Source organism: Ovis aries, chromosome 12 (genome assembly GCF_016772045.2).
Source record: "Ovis aries strain OAR_USU_Benz2616 breed Rambouillet chromosome 12, ARS-UI_Ramb_v3.0, whole genome shotgun sequence".
Taxonomy (NCBI): Eukaryota; Metazoa; Chordata; class Mammalia; order Artiodactyla; family Bovidae; genus Ovis; species Ovis aries.
The window spans coordinates 18077762-18099355 of NC_056065.1; the positions used below are offsets into that span (position 1 = coordinate 18077762).

At 40.7% G+C, this 21594-nt stretch overlaps 1 protein-coding gene across 6 annotated transcripts in view; it reads left to right on the forward strand.

Annotated features, from left to right (window-relative positions):
* The window catches only part of KCTD3 (potassium channel tetramerization domain containing 3), a 64080-nt gene that overhangs the window by 29067 nt on the left and 13419 nt on the right, over positions 1-21594 (forward strand). For all 6 annotated transcript variants that reach the window (XM_027976268.3, XM_027976270.3, XM_027976269.3 and 3 more), the window contains 2 exons: positions 11537-11652; positions 21470-21557. In XM_027976268.3, the coding sequence (XP_027832069.1) occupies positions 11537-11652; positions 21470-21557 (204 nt within the window). The remainder of the gene's footprint in view (positions 1-11536; positions 11653-21469; positions 21558-21594) is intronic.

The following is a 21594-nucleotide window of genomic DNA, read 5'->3' on the forward strand; positions in this document are numbered from 1 at the left end:
GGAAAATGTGGTTTATGCTGTTGCATTTAATATTCTGAAGTTTAAGAGGGATTGCCCATAAATATTAAAATTAACTTGGACTAGTTATTAGTTAGCTAGAGCTGGTGCATCTTCTGTTCAGTGTCCAGTAACAGTAAGACTGCTCAGTGTGAGAGGAATGATCTGGTAAAGAGGCAAAAAACCCGACTTGACTGCTCTGTAAGAATGTGCCCTTCCTGAATCCTATTTAGTGGTGGCTGCATTCTCTCCACCTCTTTCATACCACTGGGCTGAAGGTGGGGTAAATAACTTTCTTTGTCCTCCCCACTTGTTGCTTCTAGACCCGAAGTTCTCAAGCTTTTCAATCTCCTCTAAGCCTGCTTTACTTTCTTAAATCATTCAGGACCGTTAATTATTTTTGTTTGCATAGGTTATATCTATTGCTATTTACCAGAATAGGAGTTAATACTGCAATTCTGATAACTTAATTTAAAAAATAACGATAAAAACCCATTACATGGTAACATGAATAATTTTAGTAAAAAATTACTATCTCCAAAATGGGAAGAGTAGCAGTGGTTTACCGTTTTGCAAACCTCCTTTATTTTTAATTGAATTCTGGTACCTATTTCTGCATTCAGTCTCCTGTGTGTGATTTGTTATTCTGGTAGAACTTGGTGGAGAGTTTGGCCTCACACAGATATATAGTTGGGAAAAACATTTTTATATAATCTTTTTAGATAATTGTTGATATTGTTTGCACCTGTCCCCAGATTTTGAAATCATATTGATGAACTCTGTTCATATAGATCATACTCTGTTAAATTAAAATCCGTCTGTTTTGTACTTTGAATGGGTCTTTTTGTCCTTATATAATTTTGTATAACATCATACATTGGTCATTTGTTAAGTGTTGGTTTGCTGAGTCATGTAAAATCTTTGAAATGTTGATACCTTTCATTGTACAGTACATTTTAAAAAATCACATTTATTACTATAACCACTGATCACATCTATGAACTCCAGTATATTAGGAAGTTTTCATACTTACGGTGGCAGAAAACATTTTCCAGATTCCTGATATTCACTTGAAGCATTGAGCTTGTGTCACTGAAATAACAGATTTGCTCTGTTGCACTTTTTGGGGGAAGTCTACCAGATATCCAAAACTGAATTACATAGTCCTTAAGTCATCCTGTCCAGTGAAAATGGTCCCATGTGAAAGGAGCAGCTGGTTTCCTCTCCGCTCCAGCAGTTGGGAAGGTGCTTCTCGACACAGAGAGAGGCCTTAGTCACACAGAATGTTAAGAATACATACCCTCAAAATTGAGACTTAGTCAGTAAAACTTCTTAGGCAGATTGCTTCATCTAGGAAATTCTTAAGTTAATCTGTTTTCTTTCCTTAAAAATGTGGCAGAGAAGAATTTAATCACTACCAGTATAGTTTACTGCCACTCCTTTGATTCATGCTAAGGTGTGTGCTGTTTGTACCCAATGTTGCTTTGCATCGTTAGTGCAAAGATCAACACAGATGTTCTAGGATAAGGCGTGAGATTCGTAAGTTTTTAACACTTGGTATTCCAATGCCATGTGTATTTGTAATCAAATATTCATATAAAAGATCTTTAATGATTGGTTGAGGCTGATACTAGAGGGGGAGAAACAGAACATGAGGTGCAGCTACATCTGTGTGTTTGTAAGACAGAAATGCAGTTCTGCAGACAAGCTACTGTCTGCGCCAGTCTTTAACTTGAAGATTTACTGTGTCACTGAAAGGGCCAGCATTGTGGTTTCCTTTACTGACGTTCATCTCACAGGCATTCAGCATCACTGTCTGTCCGGGCTTTCCTAGTCTCCTAGCAATGGTGTGCCCTTCTCTCGCTAGAGCAGTGCCATAACTTACCCAGGAGGATGGTTCAGTGACTTTTTCATTTCTAGTTTGAAGTTTTGTAACAGTTTATCAAAAGCTTTTCCTATCTTCATTTAAAATCCTTCTTTAAACTCTCGAGTATTTGGTTTGAAAGAACCCACAACTGGCTTTATAATCCTGTTCAGAAAGGTTTTGTTGCTTAAGCACAATAAAGCAAGTTGTTAACATCTATAAATTGGGGGGAAAGTTGTTATTTAAAATTTTTATATGCAATTTTGACCAGTTTCTTTAGAGTCCTTCCTACCATGAATCAAAGAACTCTGCTAGGTCATATTTATCTTTGTCAGCTCTATTGGATTTATGTGGATTGAGGCAAGTTAAGTACAATAAAAATGTATTAAAAATAAATTTATTTCAGAATAAAATATTTAACAGTTGTAGGTAAAATTTTAAAATGTAGAAAGATTTTTATAACATTTAAAAAACTAACATTGCAGAATAACAAAGTGTACCTTTTTCTTATATTTCTTTGTAGGCTCAAGGAAAACTTGTATTCTAAAACAATTACAGCGGTTATAACTGAAGACAGCTACTAAAGATAGTGGAAGTATTTAGGCCAAATTAAGTTAGTCTTGGGAAACTTAGCTGTACCCCCAGCCTGCCACCATAAACCATTCTAGAGAACAGAAGAATACGCGTGCAGGTGCCGTTGTCTCAATGGTGACCTCACGTCATGTAGCCTCTGGAAAACTCCTTGTCTGTACTTCTTGAGATAATGAGAGGTTTTCATTTTTAAAGGCAATGAAAATAGTCTTGACTTGAGACTCCCGGAGGGTTTCCACAGACCCATGAGGATTCCCAGACCACACTTGGGGAATCTTTATTCTAGACCCTGTCTCTTCCCTTCTCTCTCGGTGTCCCATCCTCCCCAGCCCCCACCACCGCATGTGCCCAGATTTCGAATTTCATTCCATCTGGACTTACACTTGATGTAGTGCTCTGCTGCCCTTTGGATTACTCCCCTTCATTCCTTTGAGATTACTAACTCTAATTTTCTAACTCAGAAATTCTTTAACTCCACTGGGGTCTTGACTCATTGCTTCCCATGCCATCAGGCTTGGATTCTGTGTTTACGGTCACTCTGCCTCTGTTTCCTTCAGTCTCTCCCTTTGCCTTACCTACCTGAAGAAACCACAGCCCAGGCCAAATCGGCATTTCTTTCCTGAATAGCCAGGTGTAGTGCAGAGAAAGAAATGTGTGCACACCCAGAACAGTAGTCTTAACTTGTGACCTCTCTCTGGTGGACCTTTAAAGACTACCCAGAAATCCTACCACATTATCCTTATCTGATCTTGTTTCTATGTCTTCCTCATCTCCTCTTCATGATTTGAAGTTGCTCTGATCATGTCCCTAAGCACTGTCTGCAGCTACTCCTGTTGGTGCCACCCATGGCTCTGTACTCTGCTAAATCCTAGGATCTAGTTCATAGTCTTCATCTGATTAGAACTGTCATTGGTACAGTTGATTAGTCTTTTCCTTTTGAAGACTTTCTTCCTTTGGCTTCTGGAACACTTCATTGTCTTGATTTTTATCCTCGCTCTTTGTTTTTCCTCAGTTCCTTTTGATAGTTCGTCCTTATTTGCCAAATTTCAAAATGTTGGCATGCCCCAGGGCTTAGTCCTTGGGCTTCATTCCTCTATATCTGTGTCTGTTCCTCAAGATATTCCCAGGTTCAGTGATTTGCTAGAAGGACCTAGAGGACTCAGCACATAGATACTTGGAGCCATGGTGTCTTATAGTGAAAGCATGCAAAGCAGAATTGACAAAAGACCCATGGTGGCATCTGGTCCCATCACTTCATGGCAAATAGAAGGAGAAGTTCAGTGGAAACCAGGTACAAGCTTTCAGGAGTTCCCTTCCAATGGTATTTGCTTAAAAATTCCACTAGCAGTGAATTGTGACTAACTTGTGAGATGTCTCTTCATTCCAATTCCTAAGAAAGGCAATGCAAAAGAATGCTCAGACTACCACACAATTGCACTCATCGCACATGCTAGTAAAGTAATGCTCAAAATTCTCCAAGCCAGGCTTCAGCAGTACATGAACCGTGAACTCCCTGATGTTCAAGCTGGTTTTAGAAAAGGCAGAGGAACCAGAGATCAAATTGCCAACATCCACTGGATCATGGAAAAAGCAAGAGAGTTTCAGAAAAACATCTATTTCTGCTTTATTGACTATGCCAAAGCCTTTGACTGTGTGGATCACAATAAACTGTGGAAAATTCTGAAAGAGATGGGAATACCAGACCACCTAACCTGCCTCTTGAGAAATCTGTATGCAGGTCAGGAAGCAACAGTTAGAACTGGACGTGGAACAACACACTGGTTCCAAATAGGAAAAGGAGTGTGTCAAGGCTGTATATTGTCACCCTGCTTATTTAACTCATATGCAGAGTACATCATGAGAAATGCTGGGCTGGAAGAAACACAAGCTGGAATCAAGATTGCCGGGAGAAATATCAGTAACCTCAGATATGCAGATGACACCACCCTTATGGCAGAAAGTGAAGAGGAACTAAAGAGCCTCTTGATGAAAGTGAAAGAGGAGAGTGAAAAAGTTGGCTTAAAGCTCAACATTCAGAAAACGAAGATCATGGCATCTGGTCCCATCACTTCATGGGAAATAGATGGGGAAACAGTGGAAACACTGTCAGACTTTTATTTTTTGGGGCTCCAAAATCACTGCAGATGGTGACTGCAGCCATGAAATTAAAAGATGCTTACTCCTTGGAAGAAAAGTTATGACCAACCTAGATAGTATATTCAAAAGCAGAGACATTACTTTGCCGACCAAGGTCCGTCTAGTCAAGGCTATGGTTTTCCAGTGGTCATGTATGGATGTGAGAGTTGGACTGTGAAGAAGGCTGAGCGCCCAAGAATTGATGCTTTTGAACTGTGGTGTTGGAGAAGACTCTTGAGAGTCCCTTGGACTGCAAGGAGATCCAGCCACTCCATTCTGAAGGAGATCAGCCCTGGGATTTCTTTGGAAGGAATGATGCTAAAGCTGAAACTCCAGTACTTTGGCCACCTCATGCGAAGAGTTGAGTCATTGGAAAAGACTCTGATGCTGGGAGGGATTGGGGGCAGGAGGAGAAGGGGACGACAGAGGATGAGATGGCTGGATGGCATCACGGACTCGATGGACATGAGTCAGAGTGAACTCCAGGAGTTAGTGATGAACAGGGAGGCCTGGTGTGCTGCGATTCATGGGGTCGCAAAGAGTCGGACATGACTGAGCGACTGAACTGAACTGAACTGTGAGATGTCTCCGGGAAGTTCGTTAGAGACTTGGTACCCAAGTTTATTACTCGAGGTTAGTCACTGAAGTACCCTCTGCCTAGCCTGTACCAAGACTCTAGATTCTTGAAAGGAAAGCAGATATTCAGCAGAAACCCCAGCGTTTACACAGCAGTTTAGGCTTTTTGACAGCATGGATTAGATTTCTTTTGTCTGTAACTCCGTATGAGTGAAATTACGTAGTGCGTCTTTTGTGTCTGGCTTCTTTCATTCAACATAATGCTTTTGAGATTCTTCGTGGTGTTGAGTGTTTTGGTGGTGCATCCCTTTTTATTGCTGAGTAGTATTCCATTGAATTAATATGCCAGAATTTGTTTATCTATTCATCTGTTGATAGACATTTGGTTTACTTTCAATTTGGGGATGCTAAGAATAAAGCTACCATAAACATTTAAGTAGAACTCTTTATGGGCATTTTATAAATTAAATATCTAGGTGTGGAATTTCTGGGATGCATGAAAAGTGTATGCTTAATGTTATGAGAAAATATACAAGTGTCTTGCATGTGGTTAAATCATTTTACATTTGTATAGCAGTATGTTAGGACTTCCCTGGTGGCTCAGATGGCAAAGCGTCTGCCTACAATGCGGGAGACCTGGGTTCAATCCCTGGGTCGGGAAGATCCCCTGGAGAAGGAAATGGCACCCCACTCCAGTATTCTTGCCTGGAAAATCCCATGGGCGGAAGAGCCTGGTAGGCTACAGTCCATGGGGTCGTAAAGAGTTGGACATGACTGAGTGACTTTTTATTTTTTATTATTTTATGTTAGAGTTCTGGTTGCTCCATACCTTTTCCTACACTATTTTATTGTCTTAATGTGAGACATTGTCTTAATTTGATCCATTCTAGTGGACATGTGGGCGTCCCTGGTGGCTCAGAGGTTAATGCGTCTGCCTCCAATGCGGGAGACCTAGGTTCGATCCCTGGGTCGGGAAGATGCCCTGGAGAAGGAAATGGTAACCCACTCCAGTATTCTTGCCTGGAGAATCCCATGGACAGAGGAGCCTGGCGGGCTACAGTCCATGGGGTCGCAAAGAGTTGGACATGACTGAGCGACTTCACTTCACTTCAGTGGATATACAGTGATTTTAATGTTGGGTTTAATTGTATTTCCCTAATGACTAATGGTATTAAACATCTTTTCATGTCCTTATTGACCATTTGTACTATTTCTTTTGAGACTTGTCGTTTAAAAATCATTACCCTCTTTTTATGAGATTGTCATCCTCTTACTGATTTGTAATAGATTAGATTATGTAGATCTTATCTAATCTGTGCATAGATTGGATTATTAGTTTGCAGTGAGGGATAATGACCCTCCGGGGCCTGTGGGAGTGTCTGGAGACATTTTGGGTTGGCACCATTGAGGGAGGAGGCTTCTGTCCTCCCCCCCCACTTCCCCTCACCCATTTCTCTTTCCCTGTTATCCCTCCCTCATTCCCTCTCCTCTCTTCCTCTCTTTGAGATTCAGTTTCATGTTAGGCTGCTTTATATTTGCCTAGAGACCATTGGGCTTCCATGGTGGCTCAGACGGTAGTGTCTGCCTGCAGTGAGGGAGACCTGGGTTCGATCCCTGGGTTGGGAAGATCCCCTGGAGAAGGAAATGGCAATCCACTCCAGCACTCTTGCCTGGAAAATCACATGGACAGAGGAGCCTAGTGGGCTGCAGTCCATGGAATCGCAAAGAGTCCGACACGATTGAGCAACTTCACTTCACTTCAGAGACCATTGGAGCACTAGTTTTTTTCCAGTTTCTTTTCTCCCCATCCTTCAGTTTATATCAGTATCTTACTGTCTTTTGCCATTTTGCTGTGGTATTCATTTAGTCTGTAGTGGAGCGCATATGATAAGTTTCTTATTTGAAATGTTGGCCTTTTCAGCTCTAAGATTGCCTTTTAAAATTTTTATTTTAGTTTGTTTTCTGCTGAGATTTTTCTAGTCCGTTTACTCATTATGTCCTGTTTTTTAATTAAACTCAACATATTATAGCTGTTTTATTAGTTTTTGTCTGCTAAATCTGTTATCTAAATCATCTGATTTGTTTTGAGTTACATTTTCCTGCTTTTTCACATGTCTAGGAACTTGTGACATATGTTGGGCATTGCATGATCTGTTATGTAGGGAGTATGGGTTAATAGTGCTGTCTTCTTTTAAGATATGAGTTTTGTTCCAGCAGGCAGTTAAATTACCAGAGGATGTTTATTCTGCTAGGCTTGTTTGTTTGCTTTGTTAAGGACAGGTAGTCTTTCTCAGCTTTATATTTTATTTTAGGGCATGGCTCCTACTCAGGGTGTGTTAAGTATTGTCATTTTGGAATCTTAACAGAATGCCTGAAGAGTGAAAGACTCTTCACACTTACTGAGCTGGAACTATTGAACTCACCCACAAGTGACCTCTGCTATCTCCACTCAGCTCCCAGGCCTGCTGCAGCCTCTCTTTTTTATTCCTTGTGGATTCTTAGGCCAGCCCAGGTGCAGCCTGGCCTCAGCCAAGGCATAGGGAAACTAGGGAAACCCCTCTAAAATTCTGTGCCATCCCCACACCCACCATGGTGCGTTTCCCTTCTTTCTTATATCTTATTCTTAAAGTCTAGCTTCCTCAACAGCTCTGGCCTCTGATCTCAGCTTTCTCAGTTGAGAAAAATTGTCGTTTGGTTTTCCCTTGGGTTTCACCTCCCTGTTGTCAGGAAGGCTTACACAGAAAGCCAGTTTGATCCTGGGGCTTATCTTGTGTATTTACTGGCTTTCAAGTCTCCCGCTGCCTGTTGGCCAGTGTCTGAAAACAGCTGTCTCCTGTCTTTTGGCCAGTCTTTTGTTCCTGTTGTTTATAGTGAGAAATAGTCTGATGTCATGTATCCATCATGACTGGTAGTGAAAGTCCTCCTTAAAACTTTAGGGAAAAAACTTAAAATATTTTGAAATTATAATATACTTGTAATTATACAGAAAGGAGATCAATTATGATTTTTGTTTATTTTTACAAGTTGCGACTTGTAACATGCCAATAAGTGAAGATTTTATGCCTTGCCTTTTTTTTTCCCCCCAAAGGCTGACTTGCTAGCTACTTAATGAGATAATACATAGTAATTTGTTCACACCCTGTAAAAGAGATGATTTGTTATTACAAATATTCTTCAGAACTTGACAAAACCATCCAAAGAAAACTTGAGAGCTGGTGTATCCGTGATAGAGCTCCCTTAGAGGCTGAATTCCTCCATTATAACTTGTATCAGACAGTACTGCTGGATTGCTGCTATAAGCAGTGTTTTACCAGGAGGCTCCCTTAAGACAGGAACTTGTCATCATTATTCACAGTGTCTTCTTTGTGGATAGCGGTCAAGATTGTTGAGTCTAAGAAAGGGTAAGGGGTGACACTAAATTTCTTGAGATCGTTCAGAATATCTTCCTTGATTTCCCAGAATCTCACTCTTCTGTCAAGTAATCAGTGTTTGTTAGTTGTCCAGTTTTTATTTCTACCTTTCACATAGCCTGTATTGCTGAATATAGGTATCTTAACATGTTCTGAAAAATTGTCTAGCATCAAAATGAAAATACTAATACATGAGAATCCCTGAAATTGCATGTGAAATGATTACACTGTGCTTTGAAGTGGCAAGTTTGTTTCTCAACCAGTTTTGATGAAAGAGCTTAGCTTTGTGTGCAGACTTTATTTTGCTCTGGTTTTTCTGGTTGACAGGTTGGGCTGAGGTGATCTATTCATGTGTATAAATATGTATTTATAAGTACATAAAAGTTAAGATGTGTATATGGAAGACATTCCTGGCCATACTTTCCGGATTTGTTTTTCATTTTTGTCAAGTTTATAGCATTTTTAATCCTTGCGAGATGCCTGGCTTTTTCAAGATTGGTTGAGAATTTTCAAGGTGGTGTTTATTGCCACTGGCCTGGTCTCATATGTAGTACAGTTCTGAACAGAAAGAGAAATACCCCTCATTGATATAAAATTAAAAAGAAATCAGTTACCTTTTCTGGCTTATGCTTTTAACACATTGCAGTTACATTTAATCATTTTGTTTCTTCCCATGAGTTCTTCAAAGCCTTGTGAATCTTTGTTTTTCTCAGCTAGATGCTGAGAAAATTTTTCTTGTTGTCACATATTAGTTACCTTTTTAAAAATAAAAAAAAATCTGATACCTGAAACAGCTAAAGATCCACATAAGACGGTCTTCTATAATTAGACTTATTCTATAATGAGACTTGTGATTAGATAAAAAGATGCTTTTCATAAGATGCTTTTCAAATAAGGAAGATAATACTATTTAAATGTCAAAATTGGATTACAGCATTTTTAAGATAAAAGTGAGCCTTGAGACATTGAGCATAGACCCTGTTTTATCGATCAGATAAGTAACCCGAAAAGTGGCAAAGGTACTTTCAGAGCCAGGATTCCAATACATAATCTTCCTGACTGCAGGTGTAGTGCTCGGCTAAAGAGAGACGGCTGAGACCAAGGTTAGCCGGGGCAGTTGTGGCTCTTTTGCTATTAATGTGAGCTGTCCTTACAAGGTCCTTCCTCACCTGTATCTCCTCTCCCCCTTTCTCAGATTCCCTGGGCTTACCCAGTCCAAATTCCCCAATTTGAGGAACTTGTTTTCACCTTTTTAAAAACCCAACTCAGAGGCCTTCTTTTCTAAGAAAGATTCTGAAAACTTTTTTCCTAGAAACTCTCTTTTATTCTTCTTGTTATTACTCTGTGCATCCTTTTGTTGCATTATGTTATAATTGGTTGTGGGTTTTTTTTTTTTCTCTCTCTTATAAATCACAAGTACCTAGTAAGATATTATTTTCTCATATTTATTTGCTTTTTTATTGAAGTATAGTTGATTTACCGTATTGTGTTAGCTTCAATTGTACAGCAGAGTAATTCGGAGATAGATAATATGTATATATTCTTTTGAAAACATTAGTTTTGGCTGTGCTGGGTCTTTGTTGCTGCATGCGGCCTTCCTCTAGCTGCAGCGAGCAGGGGCTGCTTTTTCCTGTGATGCGTGGGCTTCTCATTTTTGCTGGTTTCTCTTGTTGCAGAGCATGGGCTCTCGGGTGGTTGGGCTCAGTAGTTGCGGTGCATGGTTTAGTTGCTCCGGCATGTTGAATCCTCCCAGACCAGTGATCCAGCCTATATGCCCTGCACTGGCACGTAGATTCTTAGCCACTGGACTGCTGGGACAGTCCTCTCTATTTTTTTTGTTTCTGATTATTTTCCATTACAAGTTACTGCCAAGATATTGAATATAGTTCCTTGTGCTATACAGTAAATCCTTGTTGTTTATCCATCATTTCATGTATTTTAATCACGTGGCCTAGTATCATGTAGTTGGAGTCAATTAAATTGAAATCTGCAATATTGGCAGATGAGAGGTTTAAAATAAGCTCTGATAAAGGCCTGAATGTTTATTTTGCACACAGCATGACTACTTGCTGTTTCGTTTTTCTTGTTTGCTTATTTTCAGATTTCTAGATACATTGTGGATAGTTGGGTTGCCAAGTCTGTGTCTTCAGATCAGTGATTCTCAAATATCAGGTCTGTGAGTAGGCTGCAGCTAAAGCTTCTATGGGTTTTATACAAAGGCAGTGGGTTTTCTCATTCAGTGGGTCTAGCATGAATCCCAGGATCCTTGCTATTTCATTATGTTCACTTTAAATCTACCCACTTGTTTTGATGGTCAGCTTTGGTTTTTCCAATAGTCATGTATGGATGTGAGAGCTGGACAGTAAAATAACTGAGCACCAGAGGATTGATGCCTTTGAACTATGGTGCTGGAGAAGACCCTTGAGAGTCTCTTGGACAGCAAGGAGATCAAACCAGTCAATCCTAAGGGAAATCAACCCTGAATACTCACTGAAAGGACTGATACTAAAGCTCCATTACTTTGGCCACTTGGTGTGAAGAGCCAACTCATTAGAAAAGACCCTGATGCTGGGAAAGATTGAAGGCAGGAGAAGAGGGCGACAGACGATGAGATGGGTGCATGGCATCACTGACTCAATGGACATGAGCTTTTGCAAGCTCTGGGAGATGGTGAAGGACAGGGAAACCTGGCGTGCTGCAACCCATGGGGTTATACTGAACAACACCAGCTAGGTTTGGGAGCGACAGCTTCAGATATCAAGCTGTTCAATCAGAGTGAGATTACTTGGGGCAAACTTTTACATGCTGTTTAAGAGCTTAATTAAAGTTTCTTATTTCTGGTTCCCAAAATGTCTGGCACATAATTTGTAGAAATGAGGTACCTTTAAGATGTTTTTAGACAGAGTTTTGATTGATTGAAAGATGGTGATTGATTAACCTCTCTTTTTTATTATCATTTAAGGAGTATTCAGCCTTGGTGTTCCTGTCGATGCTCTCTTCTTTATTGGTAACCAGTTGGTGGCCACGAGTCACACAGGGAAAGTGGGAGTGTGGAATGCTGTCACCCAGCACTGGCAGGTTAGTTTTAACTAATGCGTATCACACAAATGAGATTATTTCTCAAACTTGTGCTGATTGTGCATGTACTTTGTTCTTGTGGAATTCGTATTGTTCTGTTTTGATTATATAGAATATTGAATATATTTAGTGGTAAGTTAGCTTCTGGATACAAGTCTGACTATATATTCAAGAATCTTAAGTACTTTGGAAAATGAGTGGGTTTTTATACTCTGATTAGACATTTCTTTATTGCCTTGAAATGTTGTAAGTGTTATGCCTTGGGAATAGTAGTAGTTCAGGCAAACTTCATCTCCTGAGTAGAAGCACAGTTCTGTAGGCAAATAGAGGATAGCTAGCTAAATGGTCTCAGGTACTTGAGAGGAACAAGAAGGATATAAGACTAAAGAAAGGTTAATACCTGATTCTGAAGGAGAGGAGAACAATTAAAGAACTTTAAGCAGAGAGTGACTTGATCAGATCAGTGATTTAGAAAGATAACAGTAATAATATCTAATAGGAAAAGTGGACTGGAGATCAGGGAAGGTATCCAGCAAGAGAAGCAGAGATTCAACCAGAGTGAGTAGACGGTAAAGATGAGACTATTTGAAAAACATTTCATAAGCCATCCCAAAATGATAAGGATTGGTATCTGATTAGATGTTGAAAACTAAAGAAGAGAGATGGCTTTCTAATTTTGACAGTTGGGTGGCTGGTAATATTTTAAATTGAAAGGGAATGGAGTGAGAGAAGCATATATATTGGTGCATAGTGTGAGGAATAATTAGAATGATTAAATATGTTTCTTTTGAGTATTCCTGTATGTATCCGAATATAGGAGCTCAGGAAACAGTAGGGAGTACCCCTTTGGAATTTAGGAAAGAAGAAAGGGCTAGAAAAAAAAAAAAATTAGAAACCGCCAACACTTCTGTGGTAATTGAAAGATAAGAATTGATAAGATTTTCCATTGAAAGGATATCTGTAAAGAAAAGCCAGAACTAAAATCCTGGGGAACATTAGCTTTTTAAGGGAACAGGATAGGAAATGAAGAGCTAAAGGTACGCATGGTGTGGTTGAGAAATGGCGTTGGTTTTGGTGGTAGAATATCATTTGCAAAGTTCGGTTGTGGTGGGGAGACAGATTGCAGAAATTGAGAAATTAAAAGATCAGAGATTAGAGACAGCAAATTCAGCATGTCTTTCAGAAGTTTGATGGTGAAGTAGAGCAGAGAAATGAAGTGATAGTTTAAGGAGCAAGGCTAGATGGAGGAAAAGATATTCAGTGCTTTATTTTTTTCTCTAGGGTTTTAGAAGCTTGAGCATGCTTGTTAGTCAGAGAAGGGAGTTGACAGAGAAAGCATTTAAAGATTGAAAGAATGGAGATGTTGCTAGTCCCATAGAAGTCAGGAGTATATGTATATAGTGTCTAGGACATAGTAGACCCAATAGAGAAGAGAGGCTTCTTTCTCTGTGACGGAAGAGTCAGGAAGGAGTTCTGTGGAGGAGAAAGACATGGGGGTTTGTTTCAGGGATTGCAGAGATTGTAAATCCTTATAAGGGATTTGGTACAGTTATATGAGTTTCTTCCTTAATCCTCAGTACTGGGAGGGAACAAGAGCAAGAGAAAACAGTGTTGGCTTGATTCAGGATTGAAGATGTAATTAAATGGGTATGACACACAAAGGGAAGAGAAAACATAAAATGGCAAAGCAGTTGAAATCGTAAAATTGTAATGGAGTACCAGGTAAGCAAAGGAGGGTGCGAGGATTCTAGGGACCAGAGGGAAGGTAGAGCAGGTTGGTGACTTAAAAGGAAATTGTGGAAATTGTGAAGATAGGAAGTTGTCAAAGGCTGAAATGAAGATTTTGGAGTTGGAGCAGTTCTCGATGATGTAGTCATTTAAATCATATGTTGGACTGACTTAAAGGTGAAAGTAGTTGAAATAGGGGTCATACAACTGTAAAGGTCATCAGGGTGGACATGTAGGTACCAGTATGGTGATAGAGAATGGGAGGAAAAGCCAGCTGATCAGATGCCCAGCTCCTCAGCAATGGTGATAGGTTGATCTCGAAGCTGCAGTTGGGGCAGAGAGAGGGTAATCGAATGTCATGCTTGGGTTGATCTTGTGCAGGGATGTCCTTGAGATCTTATGGAAGGGCCTAACAAGTGACAATCCTTTGGCCACCTGATGAGAAAAGCCAGCTCATCGGAAAAGACACTGATGCTGGGAAAGATTGAGGGCAGGAGAAGAAGGGGACGACAGAGGATGAGATGGTTGGATAACATCACCAACTCAATGGATATGAGTTTGAGCAAACTCTGGGAGATAGTGAAGGACAGGGAATCCTGGCGTGTGCTGCTGTTCATGGGGTCGCAAAGAGTCAGACACTATTTAGCCACTGAACAGCAACAAAAGATGGCAGGGAGGTGATGAGAGAAGGAATGACTTCCAGAGAAACAGATTACGACCAGGGAAAATTAAGTTTCATTCTAGAAATGAAGTCATGACATGGAAGTCATGGTTGTAGAAGAAAGATACTAGCTAAGATTAGGTGGAGCTAGTGTCAGCTGATTAAGCATTATTACTGTAAATCTCGATGGCTCAGCAAGTAAAGAATCTGCCTACAATGCAGGAGACGCAGGTTTGATCCCTGGGTTGGGAAGGTCCCCTGGAGGAGGAAACAGCAACCCACTCCAGGATTCTGGCCTGGAAAATCCCAAGGACAAAAGAGCCTGGTGGGCTACAATCCACAGAGTCACAAAGCGTGACACGACTGAGCACACACGTGCCCTGAAAATCCTAAGCAAGCGAATATGACATACTCAGGGCAGTTAGTGGTGAGTACACAAGAGGTGTCAAGTCTCCTCGCTAGTGCCTGAGCTAGTTCATACAAGACCTTCCATGTAGGCACAGAAAAGGCATCATAAAGGTATTACCACAAAAGTGATGGGCCAGGGACTGTGGGAAAGGACTGATCTAGGTTGATCTAAAATTGAGGAGGAGGGATTCTTCAGCTGGTGTTGTTCCTGTAAAGAGGAATGTGGATTTTAATGATCTATGGAAGGTCTGCTCTCAGATAGGTTACTTGGCTAATATGTCAAGTCTGAGCTTTCAGTAGCTCGGAGAAGTGGTGCTATCTGTGCCATGAAACTCGTGAGGTGCATTTTAGTTCCTAAAGGAACATGTGTCTTTATCACCTTTTTGTTTTTTCTAATGTCACAACTGCATATAAAAATTTTCATATTTTTGAGATCCCTGAAACTGTACTGGCGTCCTCAACGTGGATACTTAAGCTTTTAGTCCCATGGGTATAACCTGTTGCGTCTTGTTCGGTACATGCATGAGTTGAAAACCATAGCTGACAAAGCAGGTTTGTTATCACATTTCAGGAAGACCTGGGGTAAGTTGAACATTCATGCAGCAAACAAGCCTTCTAACTTATAACCTAGATAGATGATTTTTTTTTTTTTTTTGGGGTGTGCAGGACTGAGCTAGTATGAAATCTCAGTGTCTGATCTGGAAATCTCAACAGACAGTTCTAACCTGGGGCTGACTCCTATGACTGCTGTGGCACGGATGACCAGATTCGGATCTGGCCTGTAGCCACAGTTCTGCCCAGGAGTAACACAGAAGTACACAGGACAACTGGTGTAGTTCCTGACTCCAGTTGTATAATCAAGATTGATTTGAAATATTTGAGTCAGATGAGCAAGGCTGAGAGCAAGCGTTTTTAAGCCTAAAAGCCGTGGTGGTATTTAGGTGTAGCAGTTTCTTACTGTAGCTCTTCCCTGGTGGCTCAGACGGTAAAGAATCTGCCTGCCAGTGCAGGAGACTTAAGAGACTGGAGATCCCTGGGTCAGGAAGACCCCCTGGAGAAGGAAATGGTAACCCACTCAAGTATTCTTGTCCATGGACAGCGAGACTGGCAGGCTACAGTCCATGGGATCACAAAGGGTTGGGTACGACTGAGCGACTAAAGGCACAAAACACATACAAACGCATGTGCTAGGACAGCTTCAGTAAAATGTTAATGAAAATGTTATATGTGCATTGTATCTGATTTGAGTAAGAAAAAGGGAAATTATTTTTTAAAAGAAACATTTTAATTTTCTTCTTAATTCCTCTTTAGATTTAAGAAGGTTAGTAATAAGAGTATTTCAAATAGGTAGCCTAGGCTGAGTTACAGGGCAGAATAGCAGTTTTAGGACTTATTTCCCCAGTCGTTCAAGTTTAAATGTAGATGCATATTGGAAACATATTACATGTTTCATTCTCATATTAAAAGACAGTTTTGGGAGTCAGTCCTGGAAAGTCATTGTGTATCCTGATTCCTAAAGGATCAGAAAACTCCGTTCATTCTGAAAGACTAGAATCGTCAGCCAAAGTTACCTGAGTCATCTGAGTTATAAGCTAACTGAACAGCGGAGGGCAAACTTGAGGAGGAAATTTTGGCTTAATGGAGAATGAAAGTGAATTTCTGTGGCCTGAGGGCTGTGCTGGACTAGATTCGGGAGGCTTGCTTGATCTCGCTTCTCTTCTGCTGTGGTCTGATGCTCTTGCAGCACTGATGTCGCAAGTACCGTTTGGTGGGTTAGCTGTCTTGTTTTTTGTATTTGTAACAGGTTTGTGAGCCCTGCAAGTCAGGAATAAGGTGGGAATTGGCATCTTAGGGCCAGAATTCATTGGAGAGAGGAGTGGCATTTGGGTGCCTATTGTGTCCTGAATGCTATCCTAAGTAGGTTGTATTTCTGACTTGGGATTTACAGCAACACAGCTGAAATAGCTCAGTCACTGGCGAGGAGACTTGATGCCTGGATGTCTGTTGTGTACTCACCACTACCCTGAGTATGTCTTATTTGCTTGCTTAGGATTTTCAGTGCATGTGTGTGTGCTCGGTCGTGTCAGGCTCTTTGTGACTCTGTGGACTGTAGTCCATCAGGCTCCTTTGTCCTTGGGATTTTCCCAGGCAAGAATACAGGAGTGGGTTGCTATTTCCTCCTCCAGGGGACCTTCCCAACTCAGAGATCGAACCTGCATCTCCTGCATTGCAGGCAGATTCTTTACTTGCTAAACCATCGGGATTTACAGTAACAATGCTAAATCAGCTGACACTAGCCCCCCCCAATACTGACATACAGAAATATTGGGTAAAAATACTAAAATAGTATATATTCTATTAATATCAGGTATTGAATTACATTTGTTATTTGTTTCTTTATACATACTTGCATACCACATATCAAAGTCAAGTCTCTAGATTCTGGGATCCCACCAGGACCAGGAGGCATGGCTTCAGGGGAGCGTGTAAATCCAGCCTCCTGCAAAAAGCTGAAGCTTTAATAATCTGCCTCAGTCCCTGAGAAGAAGACTGGGAAATTTTTGCTTAATAATTTTGGAATAGGAAATCTTGATATATGTTCCATATCTTGGATTGGGAAAGGTAGTGCAGGAGAAAACTATCAATGAGAAATTGAGGCCGCAATCATATAAGGAGTACAAATACATGAATTGAAAGCGAAAGATAAGTCTTTGTGCTTTGGGAATTCCAATTTGAGAAATTTATAGAACTGGTCTAGGGTCATTTACATTTCTAGGGGTGGACATGAAACCAAGCAAGATATGGCACACAGGGCTTCACAAAATAAATATTTTCTAGTGAAAGTGAGCCCATAACCTCCCCAAATTTGCAAACTACACATGAGAGCAAATGAGGGAAAGTCATAAAATGTAGGCAGTTGGAGTACAAATGTACCTTAGAGCTGAAAATAATTGAACAGTTAGGTACTACTGAATAAATTTCAAGTTATTTAATGAGAAAGATAAAGGACTAGACTATAATAAATAGGAACAGTCAGAAAAGAAGCAAAATAAAACAGTAGAAATTTGAAAGCCATTGAAAATTCAAAACAAAACTCATACTCAGTGCAGGGGTCCCCAGCGTCCGGGCTGACCCATACCTCCTGTCAGATCAGTGGTGCATTTGGATTAGGAGTAATGTGCACAATTGCTTGAAAGCCACCTCTTTCCATCCCTCCCACCAGCCCCAGTCTGTGGAAGAATTGTCTTCCACAAAATTGGTCCCTGATGCCAGAAGGTTGGGGACTGCTGACTTAATGTGTTAAACAGAAGAACAAATGAAAAGACAGTGGATTGCTGGATGCGTCTGAGAGAATCATTCACAGTGAAGCAGAAAGGGAGTAGAAAATAGGAAAAGAAGAAATGAGACAGTCACTTTCAGAAGGGAATAGTGGAGATGGGGGGATTTAGAAAAGATAATTGCTAACAATTTTGGAGAAAGGCTTGATTATGTTGATTAAAGAAATACATCAAGGCTGAATAAAACCAAATTTCACACTTTGTGAATCAGTATACACATTGTGATGTAATAGAAGATAAAAATATCAAAAGGTGTCCATAGATTACTGACAGGTACATTGTGTGTGTGAGAGAGAGAGAGAGAATGAATCGCTCAGTTGTGTCTGACTCTTCGCAGCCCCTTGGACTGTAACCCGCTAGACTCCTGTGCATGGAATTCTCCAGGCAAGAATACTGTAGTCGGTTGCCATTTTCTCCTTCAGGGGATCTTCCCAATCCAAGGATTGAACCTGTGTCTCCTGCCTTGCAGGCAATTCTTTACTGTGTGAGCCATCAGGGAAGCTCCCAGATACACTCTAGCTAGACATAAAACAGACTTTCCGTGAGCCACAGAAGAAGCCAGAAGAGACAGTAGGCTATTCTCGAGATAGTTGAGGAAGTAAGTTTCAACCTAGAACTTTACATTCAGCAAAACTGTCATTCGGAAATGAATGAGAGATGTTTTCAGATAATACAGAAAGAGTTTGTCACTTATAACCCTCAGTGGAAGGACTGCTGGAGAAATGCACTTTGATAAGGTTATTTTACTTAGAAGACGAAGGAATGGAATACTGCAAACATTACTAGCAAAGGCATTTCTCGATATGTTGGTGAATCTAAATAAGTATTTAAAAAATAATGGAGGAAAGTTAAAACATTTTGTTAAAAAAATGATTATCCAGGTAGAGATTGTGGTTACAAGATTTAAGGGGCCTTGTATTGCTTGGGAAGATAGACTCATTATTTTCAAAATGTAAATCATTTAAATTTTTACATAGACATTAATGATAATCACTGAACTACCTTAGGAGAGAAAAGTCACTTCCACCTTAGGTTTGTGATCACCATGATGGAACCACGTGTACTGATCAGTGTGGTTTCTCAGGTTCCTGACATGAAGTCACTGGGGGTAAAGAAGAGAAGGCCACAAAATGACTGCTTCCTTGCTTACGCTGGGAGAGAAGATCTTGGTACCACCTCCTCTGTAACCTAACTTCACATGTCCTCTGCTTTCTCTGTTCTCCTTGTGCTGAGAGGTGGACATGAGAAGAGCAGGACGTGGTTGGGGTGCAGGAAGGAGGTGGTGGTGGTGTTCAGTCACCAAGTCATGTGTGATTTTTTGCAGCCTCAAGGACTGTAGCATGCCAGGCTTCCCTGTCCCTCACCGTCTCCTGGAGTTTGCCCAGGTTCGTGTCGCTTGAATCAGTGATGCCATCCAACCATCTCATCTTCTGTTGTCCTCTTCTCCTCTTGCCCTCAGTCTTTCTCAGCATCAGGGTCTTTTCCAATAAATCAGCTATTCCTATCAGGTGGCCAAAGTTATTGGAGCTTCAGCTTCAGCATCAGTCCTTCCGAAGGGTATTCAGGGTTGATGTCCTTTAAGATTGATAGGTTTGATCTCTTTGCTTTCCAAAGGACTCTCAGGAGTCTTCTCTAACACCAGAGTTCAAAAGCATCAATTCTTTGGTGCTCAGCTGTCTTTATTGTCCAGCTTTCACATCTGTACATGACTACTAGAAAGACCATGGCCTTGACTCTGAACCTTTGTCAGCAAAGTGATGTCTTTGCCTTTTAACATACCATCTAGGTTTGTCATAGCTTCCTGTCAAGAAGCAGTTTTCTTCTAGTTTCATGGCTGCAGTTGGCATCAGCAGTGATTTTAGAGCTTAAGAAGAGGAAATCCATCACTGCTCCAGGATTAGGAAGGCTCTAATCCTGGCACCCACCCTCCCAGAGAATGGGGGTCAAGTGTCTGTCTGGGATGTGCCGGGGAAAGCTCCAGGCCGCTGCCAGCCTTTCACTGAAAAATGGTCTAGAGAGAGAGGAATCTCATGGCCTTACCTACCCCTATCCTTTGACTATGAAGACTCTGGGGTAGAACTGAAGCACTTTCTGGAGTACCTGAACTAAAAAGATACAATTGACATAAGAAAATACATCAGTGAAGCAGCCTCCCCTCCTTTCTTCAGACCTCTTGACCCATCACCGAAGAGTTCTCAGTGACTACCTGCCTCTGAACCTGTTGGCTCTGATGAAACAGAAACCTGACCTGGGGTTGAGGGTGGCCATCCAGTCTCTGCAGAGGTAGTGCTAGTGTGACTTATAAGCAAGCATGACACCAGAAGGTACACACAGAAATTAGGGCTGTGAACATGAACAGCTTATAGGAGTCTTTTGTTTCCAAGATTTGGCTGTTTTTAAATTTGGTTTTTAGTTAGAACTGGCATAGATTCTGTACTGTACTTGCTGTTGTTCAGATGTGTGTTTTTCCCTTTCTCTGCCTAACTCCTGGTTATTGATTGGTTTTGTTTTCAAGTGTTACTTCCTTTTTGAACTTTTCCTTGGTCTTTGTCCTTCTCCCTGGACTGGAGTTGAAACAGGAATCCTTTCTTCCTCCACGGTTGTATGGCACATCCTGTTTTAGTGCTTGACACCCTGTAATTGTCTTTTTTCTTTCTTGCCCATGAGTTTCAAAGTGCCTACAGAGCAAAAGTAGTATTTCACATCCCTTATCCATTCCAGTACCTGTTCACCTGGATAATACCTAGTACATAAAAAGTGTATAATGTGAATGTTGAGTGTGTAAAGTTTCACATGCATGCCTGGTCTGGCTGTACATAAGGGCGATTCAGCTTGATCTTACTGCCAGTACTCAGTAAGACTTTCTGGTTTTTGTTTTGTTTTATAGTAAAAATCATGCCCTTTGCTTTTCTCTTAGCACAAACGTAAGCATTCATTAATTTGTAACTAACCTGATTTGCTTGGAAAACTGATTTTTTTATTCTGCTAAGCTGTTGCTAAGTTGCTTCAGTCGTGTCCAACTCTGTGCGACCCCATAGACGGCGGCCCACCAGGCTCCTCTGTCCCTGGGATTCTCCAGGCAAGAGTATTGGAGTGGGTTGCCATTGCCTTCTCTGTACTTTTTATTCTAGTGCTTGAAAAAACAAAAGCATCTGAGAACTTGGTTGGCCGTTTCCTAGGATATAGAGGTGAAGTCTTCAGTGGGGAGATAGAGAATGCTCCATTTTCGAAGAAATGACAGTGTATCAAGGAAGCAAGTACTGTCTTGAATTTGGCTGATCTGTTTTATGATTCTAATTCTGGGCAGGTCATTTCATCTCTTATTTGAGAGAGAGAAGGAGAAAGGGGCCTGGGTCAGACTTAGTTTTCCAGTCCTAATATGTGCTCTAACCTCATGGTCATGTGCAGAAAATGGAGATAACCCAACTAAATTCTGAAAGGAAAGTGCTGCTGTTGGAAATAAGTTTTGTTTTGTTTTTTAGAAAAAAGCTTTAAAGGGGACTATATTGGTGGTTCTTCAGAATTCCCCATGGATGTGTGTGTGTGTGTGTGTGTAAAGAAAGTCCATGTTCTAAGCCCTAATTAAGTATCTTCTTTATTCAATAAAAAATTTGAGGAAATTGAGCAGAAAATATAGATTGTAATTAACATCTGACATCTAACAATATTCTCACTACATCAGGTTCAAGACGTTGTTCCTATAACTAGTTATGACACTGCTGGCTCATTCCTTCTGCTGGGATGCAACAATGGATCAATATATTATATAGGTAAGTGGCCAGACACTTAGTATGGCTCTGTTTAGTA